The sequence below is a fragment of the Solanum verrucosum genome, unplaced genomic scaffold, assembly GCF_900185275.1.
Source record: "Solanum verrucosum unplaced genomic scaffold, falcon-dt-bn FXZP01000183.1, whole genome shotgun sequence".
In the NCBI taxonomy this organism is placed as follows: Eukaryota; Viridiplantae; Streptophyta; class Magnoliopsida; order Solanales; family Solanaceae; genus Solanum; species Solanum verrucosum.
The window spans coordinates 2,025,501-2,043,994 of NW_026020430.1; the positions used below are offsets into that span (position 1 = coordinate 2,025,501).

Genomic DNA, 18,494 nt, shown 5'->3' on the forward strand with positions numbered 1-18,494 from the left:
ATCAACGTACCTTATAGACAACTCATAGCCCTCTTAGGCAACAACATGGCCCTGTAGGAAGCACATAGTCTTCTTAGGCGTCAATATAGCCTTGTAGGCAACTCATAGCCCTGTTAAGCATCCATATAGCCCTGTAGGCAGAACATAGCCCTTCTAGGCATAGATCACATTCCTGCAGCTAACCACAATAGTCCCAACGACAATAATAACAATCCAACCGCTAAAAATGAGCAATTTAGTTATAAACAACCTATACAAATAGCCTCTAAGTCGTGTCCAACATAGAGACGCTACTAACTGAATAAGAATCCCGACAAGGAAGGATTATATCAACTCGAACAGCCAACAATCAACAATCACGGCTACAAGTATATCAAGGATAACAACCCAAATACATTGCTTCTAAGCTTTAAGGAAACATGTCGTAAGTAGGGAATAGCCTTACATACCTTTTTCGCTAAATTCACGTGGCCTAATGACTTTTACTCAATACTCCTTCGATACTACAACATGGTAGGACCATAATCAACACACAAAAATAAAAGATACCATGACAATACGATAAAATATATGTATTTCCGTCGCTAATTGCTATTTGCTGCTTATAAAAGCTAGAGTCGATGAAAGAAGGGTCTTACCTCGATCTTAAGGTCGTAAGACGCTTCAAAACCTTCAAATATATCCAAATCCTTGTTATCCCAACACTAAAATGTGATATGTTACGCAATCGATAAAACAAATTATACCACGATGATGAGCCCAACACGTAGAACAACTTTCGTCAAGGACTTAAGTCGAGAAAATCTATATTTCACTTGATCCTAGAAATGAGTTTCTCTAATTTCTCTGATTTTTTGCTTTAAAATGATGAAAAAGGTCGAATGAGAAGATATATGTAACATTCCACCGACTTAGGGCCCCACAAAAATATGAATATCTCTATATTCTAAAGTCGTATGAACGAACGGTTTGATGAGTTGGAAACTAGACTCGTAGACCTTCGATTTCATATCTCGCGGGAACCATAAATCTTAATAGATTGGGATAAAATGTCCAAGACATTTGACTCAAATTTTAGACAAATCTTTAAAAAGGAATTTACGGTAACTTTCGCCAACTTTTATTTTATCACTTACCTAACTTCAAAACTTGAGATACCACACTTGAACACTTAAAATATCACATAACACATCATTTTTAATTTATTACTGACCCTCCTTGTCTTTCCACGAAGATACGAGTTAATTTAGACGTTTTTAAAAGTCGGGGTGTTACACAAATATATTGTGAACAAATTATTAAGTAATGTTGTATGCAATTGGTATCCATTTGGTATGCAATTGAGTCACATAGATATTAGTTATTGTAATTTTCAATTAGTATTCTTTTGGTATCCACTTGGTGTCCGACTTGAAAAAATATAAAACAAAATGTAATTGAGGTGGATACAATATAAAATGATCATTGTTTTACATTGTCAGCTTCATTCTTCCCAGATTTATACAAATTAGATACCAATTTAATGTAAGTCTTATTTTTCAATTTGGAGACCAGTTAGATACAATGTAAGCCAACATAAAATATTTCATGTAATTTTAATTGGTGTCCATTTGATTTCGAACTGATATCGCATTGTAAAAATAGAAACATTAAAATGTATTTAAGATTTCCAACCAAGTTATCCAAATTAAAACTAGTTAATGATGTATCCAATTGGTATGCATTTTGTATACAACTGGTATCCCACTGAAAAATTATAAGAAACAAAACGTAAAACTAGATAATGTGTTATTTATTTGATATCTATTTGGAAAGCTTAAGTGTAACAATGTATACAATTGTGGTGTACTATGTTTATGAGGTGTTTTTCAAAACTAAAGTCTAATAAAAATTTGGCTAATGCTGATATCCAAATTGTATAAACTTGATATCCAACTTGAAAACTTTTGACAAATTAAAAATAAAATTGTATGAAGATGGTATCCAACTAAAACAAATTACTAAAAGAAATAAATTTGAAATGTAAAACGATGCATATTGTATTGTTGCAAAAAATTGTAGCATAAACAATATATATCATTCAAAAAATTTAAAAACATGAAAAAAACATGACAATGAATATACATATAGATGCGTAGATCATACCAATTTCATGCCAACATTAAACAAATTTCATACCAGAATCATATGCATAAAGAAACAGTTTTTTTTTAAAAATCCTATTAAATTGAATATTTACTCTAACAACTTTTTTGCCTTTTTTTGAAATTGAAATTTTCGAGTCATCTTTCATTGTTGCTCTTCTTTTAGAGGGTTTTGATGACCAACCCCATTCGACATTTGTTGATTTTTTATTTTTTATTTTTTTAAAAAAATCTCGCTTACAAAATCTGAGTCTGAATTCGAAGGAGGTTCCACCATTTTTCCTTTTCTCTTTTGTTCCTTTTGATTTGGAGGACTTGCAATTTTCTTTGCTTCTCTTTTCTTCTTCTTTTCTGGAATTTGTGTTTTCTTTTGTGGGGTAACATACCAGAATCATATGCATAAAGAAACAATTTTATTTTTTAAAAAATCATACTAAATTGAATAATTGCTAACTTCAATTTCGCCTTATCAAAAGCCAAACTTGCATTCTTGTTGGTCGGCGGCGATTGAGTCAATATGTTAAAAGTTGGAGCCTCGATTTCACTAGTAGAACTCATTTCGACTAATCTAGGGCTTTTTCTAAGAGTATGCTCAAGTTTCTTCTACATTGTTTTCACAGATTTGGCCTTTCTTTTGATTGTAGAATTAAGATTTCAGATTATGGTGATAGAGAGATGGTTTACGATTTCTAAGGAAGATGAATGAAGAGGTGAGAGAGAAATGTTTAATTTTTGAACATGGAGGTGGTGGGGTGTTGTTATGGTGTGTGAGAAGAATATAAGAAACGTGGTGGTTGGGAGGTGGGGTTTGAAGTGTGACAGTAAAACAAATACAAGAATCAAGGTAAATTCCTAAAATTGGGTAGCAGATAATTATGATTGATTCTTTAATTATATCACCTAATAATTAAAATATAATTATAAAATATTAATTATTTAATAAAGTGGAATTAAAATAAAAATTGATCTGTTATAACTCACAATTAAAATGTTATAAGCAATAATATTTTAAAAATAGATTTAAAACCTATAATATTATCCCTTAAATATATATATGGGGTGATTTATCCTAAACCACCCATCTAGAAAAATGGGCCGAATACCCTCAAGAGTCAAAATGGGATATTGGGATGACATTGTTTAGCCCAAACCGTCCATCTCAAATCGTTGGTTCAACTTTACGGGTCAAGCCCATTTATACTCTTTTCTAGCTTTGTTCAGATTTCAGTATCAATGAAAATATGGAATTAGGATAAGTATGCGACAGTTATTTGAATTTATAATCAAGAGACATTTATTTAGTTGCCGCCGTATAATCTATAGGTTATGAGTCAAGCACTAATAAATTGCATTAAAATAAGTTATTTATATCATATCTCTTAAGGTGTGATCCTTTTCTCAACCTTGCTAACACGAAATGTTTTGTGCATCGAACTGTCTTGTTTTTAAAAAAGTATTTACTTTGACAATGTTAATTCCAACACATTATATGTTATTTTACAAAATATATGTCTCCATATAAGTAGGTGCTCATTTTTTAAATAAATACAACTATTTAACATGTCAGCATATATAATGTCCCAATAGATACCATAAAGTGCAAAGTTTCTTTTAAGATAATTCATGGTCTCAAATCTCAATAAACTTGATAAGGAATTCTTATCCGTAAAGCCTCTCTCCTTCACCCTTTCAATTTCCTCTTGTCATGTAGGGAAGATAACATAATTTTTTTAAAAAAAAAATGTACACATCAGATTGAGACTCCACCCCAAAATCAGACAAGTTTTTTGTTTTTTATTTTATTTTATTATTCGGTGATGTTTGAAGTTTGTATTAGGATTTAATAAAATTTATTTTTTTCATCAAAAAATCTCATACATATTGAAATACGCTTCTTAATAAAGGTAAACGCAGCTGGAACTCACTTTTAATTAAAAACGAATGGTTTGACTCTATTACAATTATAATTGTTATATGGCCCGTTAATATCAATTGCAATCACAATTTTAAGTGTTTCTTTGTGTTTTTTTCAATATAAATAAACATTTTTTCGTGAAGAATTTTGATTTATTTTCTCAATTATTTTTAAAACACTAAATTATATGATTTTTGAAATATTTGATAAACATCATTCAAATTTTTTTATTTTAGGGTCTTTACTTCTAATACCCCTATTCATTTCCTCAATTCATTTTATTTACACTATATCTATGTTAACTATTATTTAATGAACTTGATTTTTACTGTTTTCCTTAATTTAAATGTTAAAGGAACTAAAGATCATAGCTAAGAATATCCAAAAATTAAATAGAAAATAGTGATATATTTGACTTAACTTGATTTGTAAGGTCACCTAGTCATTAACTGATATGATTGGGTTGCCAAACTTTCTCCCCCTCCCCCCTCCCCCTCTTCTTTTTTCTTAGACCCGTTTGGCCATAGATTTCCCAAGTAAAATTTAAGGAAAAATTTAGCAAATAGTGTTTGTTCATACAATTTGCCATTATTTTGTAAATATTTTTGGCAAATAACCCAAATTTTCAAATACTAGAAAAAATTAGTATTTGAACCAAGTCTCGATTCAATTTCTACACCAAACTTTTATCTTTTACAAGAACACCCTCTATAGTAGTTGTTTGCGTTGGTTTACATAATTTTTATGTGAACATCAAAGTAGTGATGGAATATTCAATGGTTGTTGATGAAAATGATGAACAATCGGCTTAGGGTAACAAAGTCATGTGTCATGTAATACAAACACATGATTAGTTTCGATAGTTTTTAAAACTTATCGGTATAAATCATAATTCTTAAAAAGGTGAAATATATTTTTCAAATACTATGGCCAAACACATGGTGAAATTTCACCCAAATCATATTTGTCAAAAATATTTAAAAATCTATGGGCAAACGCTAACTTAATCTCACCTCAAGGATCAATAATATTTTCGCTTATTTTTCGTTGTAACACGAATTATTAAACCTATCGAGTTATGGTAAAGATATTCAACTACCTAATCAAGTCTCACTGTCCCAAACTTTTTATTTACATCTTGTTTCCCTTTGTTTCTTTTTGGATAGGTTAAAAACCGTCTTCTTTACTGTCTTTGTTCCTTTTAATTACATTAACAACTTTGATAATTTGCTGCTTCTTTTTCTTTAGAATTAGTCTATCTACCTGCAGGAGGTAGTACCTTCACAATGTAAAGATAAGATCTGTGTATATTCTACTCTCCTCAGACTTCACTTATGTAAATATTTTGAATATAGTAGTATTATTTATGTTGTTGGTTGGGTGAAAAAGCAGTTAAACATCAATTACTAATAAATTAGTACAATCTAATCCTTGATATGATGATTTGACTTGGAGCATTTGCATTTTGTCTTATAAATAAACGTGTGTTAGTTCATTCATATCACCATAAGTGAGATTAGTTCAAACTTCAAAGTAGTAGGTATACTTGTTTTATTTGTATGTGGATTGTGGGCATTATATTCTCAACAGCCATAGAACATGAACCGGTGGTTATATAAAACAAAAACAAAAAAAATTGACAAGTACTACTTAATTAATGACTCACCAAATAATTATTTCTAATTTAGTACTTAATTACAGATGTTGATCCATTAATTAATTGTTTGCACTACTCTGGAGTTCTTGAAGTTGGATTCTTAGTTGATCAGCTAGCTCTGTAAATTATTGAGGAGTTTAATTAGGTGATCAAAAATCAGTATTTGGGGGAAAAAATGTTCAAAATGTTATTTTAAGGCAAGGAGCACTTTTTCATACTTACATATAAGTACTAGTTATATTATAAAGTCGAGAATATCAATCAAAATTACTAATCCATAACAAGGTAAAAGCCAGAAGTAAATCTAGATGTAATTTATGAGTTCACGAATATTAATAATTTTTGTTCAAATAAGTGTGTGAGACGGAATTTTCACCAAAGACTTAATATACATAAATAGGACAATGTGATAATGTATTGCTGGTATAATGGCAGGCAAATGACATAATTTGGGATTACATCATAACAACCTGCATCTCCTCCCCTCTCTTATCTACTAATTCAACTATTTTTGATGTTTTATACTATTTAAGTATATAAATTGTGAACTATATACCACAAAAATCTACAACACATATAATTATATATATATATATATATATATATATATAATTTAAAAAGGATAAATTTTATAAATGAATACACGTACGCGAGTAAATACACTATTTCTCCCGAATAACTATAAAAGGTCCGATATAGTTAGAGACAAAGCTAATACTTCAATTTTATATATTTTGATTTTAGATTAACGATTTCAATTATTAATAATTAAAGTTAAAATTAATATAAATATATAACTCGTATCAGAACTTCTACCTCCGTCTCACTCTTTGTTTCTCGCCCAAAAATTTAGGCTCTTGAACTACCTTCCTAATTGTATAGAAAATACAAGGGAAGTGTCAATAGAAAAAAGGCAGAAAGAGGAAATTACCTAAAACACTTGGACTTGAGTATTTTAGAAGAAAAAAAGAGCTGTCGAATTGAGAAGCAAGCCACTTGGAAGGATGTATATATTCTGGTGAGCTGCCCACATGATGTTTCCAATGAAGTATGAACTCAATTTAACCACAAATTCTGTGTTGCTTCACTGTCACTTGCTTAATGCTATGATCATGACAAACTCCGACTTTCTTTCATTTCTAAATAAGTGATATTTTTCGTTTAGATATATTTCTTAAAAACCTATTTATTTAATATAATTTTGTAAGACTCGGAGCAATTCCTCTTGAAACCCGAAAACACTACTCTAAGTACTTGTTTTAGTAAAAAACATAGGGAGTAACAAATTTATTTGCGTTCAGTATTATATGACGTCAATATATATAAATATGTTTGTACATAAAATTTATCATTTAACAATTATAAATTACTGTTTTGTAATCTCAATTTGATGTAGTACTCTTTATTGAAAAATTAATTTGATTAATTTTTAAAGATAAAACTAGATCAATATTTAGATTAATTTAATATTTCACAAATCATAATCATAAAAGTATATTTTAAATACAATTAAAATTCATATTATTTAAATCTCGAAGAAAAAAAAATACCACATAAATTACGCCTAAAGGAATACTACTACATTTTTTAAAACTTTATTTTTACCATATATAAGTACAATAAATTAATATAATTTGATACGTATATTAGTGATGGTATGCATTTTCTTTTTTTTAATTTGCAACGTGCATCATCGTACGCCGTCACTGAAACCTTCAACTATGGACAGGTAATTATTAAGACACGTTGACAACTCGACGGACTTCCCAATCTGTAAATTAAATTTTTTCAACAGATAACTATAGCATTGACTTTGCACTTATTTAGATTTGCGTATTTTCTATCAAGAATTTTTTATATTCAGAATTCGCATTCGAAATCTATGATGGAGGGTGGAGGAGTATTGTACCACATTTATTAATAATACTTACTATGCTACTTTCTTTGCTATTCCACATATTAAATTGTATTATTTTATAATTTCATTTATTTATATTTTGACAGTATAGAGAACTTTTACAAAATTAACACAATCTATCTAGATCCAACAAGTCACAATGTATACACAATAATAATAGGTTTAACTAACTTAAGTTCTTCCAAATTACCATTGATTCTAAAGAGTTGGATATAATTTGACTTTTATGTAACACTTTTGAATTGTCACTATATATTTATAACTAAAAATGTTTGATAATAATTGTAATTAATACAAAAAATTTAGAAGTTATAATATTGAATAAATAGTCCCCCCAGTACATGTGCAAATCTATAGGAAGCTTTAATTTTTCTCTTCCCCACATAGACACACATTGTATTTGGACATTATGTCTTAAACAAGGTACCAATATAATGTATCCACATGCATAGCTTAATTACCAATAATTACCAAAACGTGCACATAACAAACATCTTTAATTACCAAAAAGTTGCCCTAATTTTGAATGTATAATTAAAGGTTATTTAGGTGACTTTATATGTGTTCACTTGCTAAATTTTTAGTCCTCTTGTATTTTTGTGTTTGAACGTAAATTTTACTCAAATATGATAGAAAAATAATTTTGATAATTATCCGTTTATATAGTGTTGAACATTATTAAGAACATCGAGTAGGCGAAAATCGGCATATCACGTGCCAACACGTCGTGAACAATGATAGTTGAAGACACACACTTGAAGCAGAAAAGATTGGAACTCTTTTTGTTAGACCTAATACGTTTAAATATGTATTACAAATTATAAATATGGTATATTTCTTTATTGTTCATCGTATATATTGCTGGTGCCCTAATTACCTAAACAACACTCTGGAGAATTTTGATCTATAAACTAAAGCCCAAATTTAAGAAATCACAATTATTAGTTGTGGTGTAAACTCTAGACCTTATACCCAATTGCTCGTGACTTGTGATTTGTAATGTCTCTTATTTCTAGTACGACAAAATTCATTGCATTAGTAAAATTATTTTTAGTTGTTATAAAAATGATGATTCAATGCACAAAACATTTCAAATCATGTGATATGGATAAAACATTAGACTCGAACTCCTGATATATAGATCACACAGATGAGTGAAGACGACTTAATTTTAGTTGTTAAGAAGCTTGAAAAGTAAGGGACAATTAGATTAACAATTAGGTGTGATGGGTTGGCTGAGAGCTCCTACATCTATTTCCCTAATACACTGAGGGGTCGTTTGGTACAAAGATGCATAATGCAGGGATTACTAACACATGGATTAGTAATGCAGGGATTAGTAATGCAGGGTTTAGTAATACATGGATTAGTTTTTATCAAGTGTTTGGTTCATTGTTTCCCACCTAATCTTATGTTTGGTTTAAAACTCTAGAAATAGTTTATTTCCTATTATACCCTTGAGTTATTATGAGATTTTATATTTCATTTAACTAGTCAAGTTAAATACTAAAATATATTTAAAAAATATTATTATTATTATTGAGGTGTGATATGCCACTATAGACATCATTGACAGCACGGTATATTTTAAAATTTTTTTTGTCAAATATACCTCAAACTTAACATAGATTTAAGGCTACTTAAATTGTTCAAATACACGAAGCTAATTTTTTTTAAAAAAACAAATAGTTCAAGTGGTCAATCAATAAACTACATTTAAAAAAAACGAAAAAAATCAGCCCAATATAACAAATCAAACACGAAGAAAAAAATATTAGTTTGTGAAATCATCAAATCACATTGAACGAATTTGGTGAATTTAAGAGAATATTAGTTTGTGAGAATTTATAAATATTCTCATATAAATAATTAAAAAAAGAACATTAAATTACAAAAACAAAAAAAAAAAAAAAAAAAAAAGAGGAAAAAAGATGTGGGGATAGTTTAGTCATTTAGGGGTCTTATCCAAGGATTGTTAAACCTTGGATTAGTTATCCCTCCCTTTTCTAGGGATAAAATAAGACCTTGTATGAGGTATAACTAATCCATGGATTAGATTAAATAAAGTAACCAAACAATGTTTTTGTTGGACTAAATTTTAATCCATGGACTATTTTGATTAATACCTCCTACCAAACGGGTCCTGAATGACATTATGTCTCTTATAATTAGTGATGAGACACCGACGAAATCATGATTATCTCAAAATAAAAAGATTAAAAGAAAAGCTATTAAACACTAGGACAAAAATGAATAATCTGTGAGCACTAATTTTGACACCAAATTTTAATACAAAAAATTAGGGACAGATCATATCATAGCATTTGAAGAAGAAACAAATATATTAAGTGACTTAAGTAGGTTCTTAGCTAGATGAAAAAAACAAAGACAAGAAAATGTATATACAGGTGGCATTCACATGGTATTGGCAGTTACCCATCCTATCCATTTTTATTTTTATTTTATTTTATTGAAAAAGAAACAACACAAGGAGTAGCTGTTTTCTGCTAGTAGTAATCACAAAAACAAAACAAAAAAACAAGAAAAGAACCTGATCCACAAACTTTTGGTTAGCCATATTCACGTACGTTCAACTAAACTCAATATTTTTCAATAGGAAATACAAATATACAGTAAAAATCGTTAAATTTAACTAATATATGTTTTATAGCGATAAAATTCATGGCGTTTATATTCTAAATCCATTTTGATTATATTATAAATGTTATTGAAGCCCTCTCCCTACTCTATACCCCTCGTTTTTTCCTTTTTCTGTTTGTGGAGTGTCAATGTGTTACACATCGCTCTCCACTCAAGAAATAACAAAAGAAAAATTTTAAAGATATGAAAAATATATCCGTATCTGTAAATTTAAAGATGCCCTTCTTTGGATTATCAGTATCATCGAAAACAATTTTTCTATCCGATAAAAATAAAACTAAGGTTTGTAAATATATTATAGACCTTTTTCAAACTCTACTCGTGAAATTGCATTGAGTCTACTTTTTGTTGTAAATTTAAAGATGCCCCATCCTCTTTTCGTGAATGAAAAGCAACCGTGAACACTAACCACTTAAAAAGTAGTCTAATACTAAAAAACTTGAAAAAAAAGAAAGAGTAGATGATCAACATTGGTGAAAGTAACTTGTTCTCCAGAAAAGGATATGTATATACACAATCTACAATAAAATTTATGAAGAATATATAGTAATAACAATTATAAATAGCAATAACAATGATTCTAAAAATTATAGAAATGACAAAATTAAGAAAAAAAGAAGAAGTAAAATTGATCACTTCGGTTTAATTAGTAATGGCAATCCACTAAAGCCGCAGCGGAGAAGACGAGACTTTGCTGGTTAGCTGAAAATTCAAAATTATTATTATTATCTCGGTGATGATCATCTTCCGGTGACGCCGGCAGGTTCAGATCAAGCGATAAAAAGATTTTTGGCTTTTTCGAATTCTGATCATCATCGTGTGATGAATTATCTGAAGTGTTGTTGTTGCTTGTTTCATCAACAGTAATTTTAGTGTTTGTTGCTGTAATTGTTGGTGGTCTATGTCTTCTCATGTGACCACCCAAAGCTTGACCCGATGAGAATTCCGCCCCACAAATTGAACACTCGTGAATTTTTGGCTTGCTATTGATGATCAAATTGCTATGTGAATTTGAATTACCTTTGTTGACTGTTTGGGTTGAAGTGACAGAAGCCGTAGTGATCCGATTGAATTTCTCCTCTTGCTGTTGTTGATGATCGATTGAAGGTGAAACAGAATCAGCAGTAGATTTTTTCTCTTCGGCTACGGTTTTGATTTTTTTGTGACTTGTTCTATGCCCACCAAGTGCTTGAAAAGATGGAAACGTTCTGTTACAAGTTTTACACTCGTAGACATAGAACCCTGCTTTTCCGGTGGTTGTTGTAGCCATTTCTGTAAATTTCCGGCTACTGATTTTCACCATCTTACGTTCACTACTTTCCACTTGTAATTTCTGGCATCGGCCACTTTGTGCTAGTAGAATTAAGCAATTTGCCATATCCTCATCTTCCTCTGTACTGCTCGTCGTCGATATTTGAGTAGTTGAAGTTGTTGATGATGAATACTGCATCGATGAAGAGTAATTATAAACATCCTCACCTCCATCACCGCCACTTCCACCACCACCAGCGCCGCCGTCGGCGGCAGCGGTTGATGACGTGGAGGTAACCATCGCCACCGCCATGAACTGCCGTGGACGCTTACTGCGCTTACCTTTGAACACCAAAGTCCGATCGATTGATTCTTCGGAGAATTCCATTAGAGAAGAAGAGTTGAAGTAGTGAAGCAAGTGACAAAGAGAGAAGTGGATGAAAAAGAAAGAGAAGAGTGGTGAGATAGCCAAAGTGCTTGAGTTAGTTATATATATATATATTGTGTGTGTAGTGAATGATACGAAAATTGTTTGGGAGAGTCAAAATACCACCCAAGTGTTAAACTAGTGGATGAAATTAATGAATGAATTTTCAAGTCTATTGGCCAACCAATTTTGCCTAATGTGTCTTTTAACTAGTAAATACTCGTACATATATTCATCCAATGTTTGATATCTTTATGAGGTTCGATTAAATTAGGATAATAAAGATAAAATGATTCACGACAAAAATTCGAACCTAATAGCTCTTTGTGAAGGATGGATGGTTGCATGACAAGCAACTAAAGTGTTGTATTTCCTAATTTTGCTTGAATTTTCAAAAAATTAATTAGTTTTAATTGATTTTCTATGGTGTTAAAGTTAGGTGCAAGTATGGTTATAAATATCACAACAGCATTAATTGAATGTAATTTACTAGAGTTAATGCCATGTATGGAGACAAAGGTTTACCAAATTATATTTATGGAGGTGAAATGTATATACTTAGGAGATAATTTCAAGTGGTACTAATACTTAGTGCACTAATAAGGTGAATGAATGAGTTGATTAAGCATTAAAAAGGGAGTGTCATAACTCATCACTGAAAAGAAAAGAAAAAAGCAAAATAAAGAGAAGTAAGAAGAAAGAAAAGTAAAAATACAGACAGATCACGAAGGAAAGTTGGTGATAACTTGAAGTTTGGTTTCCACATTACACTCCTTTTTAATATTATACTGCTTTCTTCGTTTTAATTTGTCTGTCTTACTCTGACTCAATATAAAATTCTAAAAAGTAAAAAAGAACTACTTAAATCTCGTGGCCTTGAATTAAAAATATGTCACAACTCACATGTACTCGTTAATCTTATGGTCTTAAACATGTCAAATAGAAATTGAAACGGAGAAAGTATTTCTTATGTGGTTTTGTTAATTAATTTTTTATGGCTAACTAACTAATTTGCCAGCGAAAGTCAGGAAGGTAGATTCGAGTATCAAAGCAAATGAGGATTGCACGTCAAAAGCACACTCCATCTCACTTATTCCATATAAGTCTTCTTAGACTCAAAGGAAAGTAGTAGTAGTAGATGAAGAGATGCAACTAATAAACTAGTAACCCAAACTACCTAAATTCCATTGCCTTTCAAGCAAACACTTCATTTTTTTTATGCGCGCACCAATAGTGTGTAGTTATTTTTATATCACTTGCGAGGTATTAAGTTGATTTACAATAACAAGTAACAATTTATGACAAACTTATTAATAAGTTAATTTGAAAAATAGAGTAATCGCTAGTAAGTTGATAATTTATTCAGAATAAATATATAGAGTATAACTTAAATTAATTAAGAATATTGAATTTCCGCCACCCGCTCTCTCGCTTGCTTGCTTTATCCACTCTCCCCCTTTCACTTTAAAACTTAAATTGTGGTCCTCCACTATTAGGCCACTCAAGCATGACAAATTCAAGCTGTACTAAATTGAACAATTAGTTTTTATTTTTTTAAAATTAAATTTCTTATTTGGTATTTGATACTTGAGACAACAATAATAACATATTCAGTGTAATTTCTATAAAAATTGAAGTCTGAGGAGGTTGGTCATGTGTACTTAATCTTACCCCTATCTTTGTAGGTAGAAATGTTGTTTCTGACAGATCCTCGACGTTTAATTATTTGTAGCTAATTGTGATTTTTGTTGAATAAAAGTAAAAGGAAAATAAATGGGAAAGATGTTGATGGAGTCATGACTAATGAAACCTTTAGAGATCCACATGTCCATGTCTCTATCACTTTTGTTGTCTAACATGTATAGAAATACAGATATATGTAAAGCAAGAATAAGGAGTTGTAGGGACACTAGTGGAGTGGTGACCATGTCAAGTGGGATTAGTTGAAGTAGTAGAACTAGTAGTGTATGAATATGAGAGAACTGTAGACCATACAGGTACTTTCCTTCATATTCATTTATATATATATATATATATGGACACAAATATTAAGCTCGTGAGTATGGATTAATGAGTGCTCACACACTCCTAGTGGCTGGCATGTTCACAGAATTTACTTACTACAATTAATCCTCTATGGCTGTTTGGTAGAATGCCTAATTTAGTTTATATATATATATATATATATATATATATCAGGGTACGTAGTGAAAAGGATGAATGAGGAGGGGATTACGAGATCGATAAAGAATCAAATCCTCGCCAACTAAATTAATATTGTTTCATAATCATATTGTATTGTATTGTATTAATGAATACAGTGTTGGGATAAATTGTATCGTTCTTCATCGTTACATAATGTTACACATTCATAATTTGAGTGATAAACCTACAAGAAAAGTAGGGTACGAGGTAGAGTTATTATGAAAAGATAGGATAAAATATGAAATATGATTATAAAATAATAAATAAAGATAAAATGAGTAGAAAATATTAAGGTAACGATGCGATCACACTAAATTGGTCGTTATAAAATGGGTCTTTTCATCGTTACATAATGATGAATTTAAACAATACGATACAATAAAATTTAAGTAACATAACAATCAAAACAAATATTATATTTAAACTAATAATACAATACAATACAATACATGCAATACAATACAATACAATACAATACAATACAACACAACACAACACAACACAACACAACACAACAGGTAACAACCATCTAAACAAGATGTTAAAGTTCCCTTTGTTTGGTTGGCCTATGGTTACATTATCTATATATTCTATTATTTTCCTATATTCTCAAAACTTTGTTAGCGACAGAGTAGTCTTTTTGTTACTTTGGAAAAATTGCTTGTAGCATATTCTAAAAAATGTGGCTTAGTTGGTATAGTTGTATCATCTTTCATTGAGAAATGATAAGAGTTGTTGACTGATCATTGTAGATATTCTTCCTTTTAAGAATTTTTCTATGTAAAATTGTACTTATATTCTTTAGTTTTGTTATTATTGCTTTCGGCAGTCGTCGTTGTCTTATAATATAAATGATGTTTACATACATTGCACATATATAATTCGAAGTTTGTAGTATAATCTGTGATAATCGTGTTTTAGAAAAATCTAGACAACTATAATTATAATTGTATATACTAGAGTGAATGGAAAGATTATTTCAAATTTAAATATTCTAATTTGTATTAAAATGTAACTATGAAAAAATTTGATAGTCGACTTCACAAAGTAGGGACAACTTATCTAAAAGAGGTTGAACATATAATTGGTGAGACGGAACAAACAAGCAATTAGTGGGATAGAATGAATTTTCATGTTGTTGAGGTGGTTTTAATCATGTTTAAAGTAGGAGTAATTTTTACTGTTCTTTTCTTTTTTCTTTTTAAATTTTTAAAAAACAACATACGAGGAAGAGGGAAGGGGAAATGTAGAAATGATTACAAGATTAAAATTATGAATCAAACTCTTATCAATAAGGTTAAAGTTCATGTGACTAAATACTTATACTATTATAAATAGGAGGTTGGCCATACTGCAAGTGTAATTTGAAAATTTTATAACCAGATATTAATTGGGAAAAAAAGTGAATAATTCTCATGGCCAAATGACTCCTGAATTACCCTATTGTCCATGATCTATTATTTGCTTTAATTTTAATCAACATTTCATTAATTAATTTTTTGTATATATACTTCAAGAGAATCAAATGTATATAATTTTCTTTGTTTAAAGTTGAAAACTAATTAGTACTTTAGAATGCAGCTATAATAATCTTTTTAATGATTTTATGTTGTTTTTAAAAAAAAGTGTGAGGAAATATCCTAAGAAAATGTCAAAAGTCAAAATCAAATGAAAGAATGTGCTTAGCAGATCATTTCCTCCAAACATATTTTATATATCCAAAAATATGATTCTTTCTATCAGTGATAGCTGTGTTTTCTATTTTATTTATTCCCATGCCATTTCTACCCTTGTTATTTTAATATTTATTACTTTGAAAATAACACAATTACACAAACTGGAAGTCAACTCTCTAAAGGTGTAAATCGTATTTGATCATTTTTTTCTTTTTAAGCGAAAATTGAACTTCCAGTCCTTGAAATATCAATAAATTTTAATTTTAATTCTTGCCATCATATTGGACTAATATAACACATTTGTCCTTCAATAAATAAAAAATATATTTTAAATCCCTTTATGTGTACAAAATATATTATGTGAATTAAATTGTTTTTGAAACTATATCACCCTCAAATATTTAGTAAATAATATATACTTAACATTATACATAGTCAATTAATTGATAAATTCGACAAATTTGGTAAGAGTCGCAAGCATAAGGATGAAAAGTGCATCACTTCAACTATGGAAAGTTTAATGTACTTAATTGGATATCTTGCAGATTAAAACCAAAATTATCCATTAAGTACTTCAAAAATTAAATATTAAGAGGAGCAAAATAAAATTTATCAATAAGCCGTTTTTTTCTTATTTATATACTTGAAACGACCATCATATTATTATAAAGTTAATATCACTTTCCGGAGTTACTCACTTTAATCAGTTAAGGCCCATAAATTAGTTGACATAATTGGGGAAAAAGCTTAGTCTTTCTCTGTGTATTTGATCAACTCAATTCTTTTTGGTATCGTTTTATTTGCCCATTGTGGAAATCTTTTTTTGGGGAAATTTATAAAATAGCGGTACTTTGAGTTTTAATTATCAATTATGATGATAATTTAGGTAATTATAGAACGTAATGATATATAATTTATTTGAGAAAAGCTCACGATACAATGTAACGATTTGTTTTGTATGACTATATCAATTCACTTTGTATCTATGGTATGTGTTCGTTTTGTATCAATTCACTATGTACAAAAATTAACAGGTACAAAGCGAATTGATACAACTCGAGCGAACGAATACAAAATAAAACTAATAAGTCTTACTATTTTAGATAAATACATATCATATATTTGCTCGATCGAGTAATATTCTCAGAATTTTACTATATGGACTTCCCATAATTGGCCAAAGGACAAGTGACTTGTAAAAGAAAGAAGAGAAAGAGTAAAGAAAGAGGAACAAAAAAGCAAGAAGAGTTCTAAAAATGGGGAGCCGAAAGTCAGCAAAATTTGCTGACGGCGGATTCTTGGCGTAACAAATTAATGTACTAGTAGCTAGCTAGGTTGGTTATGTCAAGCACGTAATATTATTTCTCTAACATTTTTTAAATAAATAAATGTAGGCATGAGTGGAGTGGGAAGGAGGTAACTCTCCCTAATGCTATTGTTTAAATAAATTTGGAATTTATTAATAATCGATAGATCGAAAATGTCATGCATTATACATTGAAAAAATATCAGTCTTAGTAGAGGAAATGATCTCTTATGACCACTTACAAATTGAATAGAAGAAAATAACTCTTTCAGATCTCTTATAAAAAAGATACGAAACTACTGTAAAACCTAAATTTTAGTCTTAGTACAACTTACTAGAGTTAATGTTCATTAATTTGACATCAATTTGAAGTTTGAGCTTCATTTGAAGCACACTAGTGAAGGCAACTTGCTAGATTAATATAGGAAACTAGGGATAGCAAATCATATTTTGATTTATTGGAGGCCTATAAGGTAGCAACCTTTCATTTCTTCAAAAGTTATTAAAGGCATAATACTCATAGTCTTCAAGAATACTTCTAATTTAGTATATGAAAGACTTGGTCCTTTTATTTTCATTTTCTTTATTTTATTTGTTTTTCCCCTTTTGAAATTGCAAAACTTTTGAGCTACTCAAAACGACATGTTGGTTTTCTGTTACAAGTTGCAATCAAGAATATAAAATGACAACCTCCACACTCTTTCGAAAATTTTTACAATGGTAGAGGCACAATCAACAATAGTTGGGTGATCCTCTATTAATTAGTTGACACTTGGATAATGGGTGCACTTCTTTACCTTTTTACCCTCTCTCTTCTACTCTTTCTTATATACACACCTTTTCTCTCTCTATATATACAAAGGATATATTATTTTCCATGTACATATGTGAGACTGGTTTCATGAGAATTTAAGTTATATATTCTAATAGTATACATTTTTTAACTTTTTTTTATATATATTTTATCGTATCATATCAGATTTTGCTATGAAGAGTTACTTGTTATTATAGGTTAACTTAATATGATGATATAAAAGTTGTACTCTATCATTGCATAAAACTTAAACTCATTTCACATAGCAGGATAGTACGCGTTTCTCTTAAATAATAATGCAAACAAAGGTTCGTCAATTAGTTGTTTTGTTATTCTTTTTTTTTCCTGTTTATAATTCCCTGAGTTCTAAACTATGTTTGTTATTATAATTATCACAACAAAGTCCACTTAAACCAAATATAATAAATCTACTAACTTTTGACTACAGACTGTCTATTTGATTAACACTTAACATAGTAGTAATAATTAATTCAAATTAGAATAATGACAGATTATATTA

At 29.6% G+C, this 18,494-nt stretch overlaps 1 protein-coding gene across 1 annotated transcript; it reads right to left on the minus strand.

The window, feature by feature from the left end:
• Positions 1-10,779: 10,779 nt before the first annotated feature.
• On the minus strand, positions 10,780-12,035 carry LOC125807505 (zinc finger protein ZAT5-like). The gene has a single exon (XM_049487229.1). The coding sequence runs from the start codon at positions 11,932-11,934 to the stop codon at positions 10,942-10,944; it is 993 nt and encodes a 330-aa protein (XP_049343186.1). The 5' UTR covers positions 11,935-12,035; the 3' UTR covers positions 10,780-10,941.
• Positions 12,036-18,494: the final 6,459 nt, after the last annotated feature.

Coding starts and splice junctions, on each gene's coding strand:
- LOC125807505 (XM_049487229.1), bottom strand. CDS start 11,934: ATGGAATTCTCCGAAGAATCAATCGATCGGACTTTGGTGTTCAAAGGT.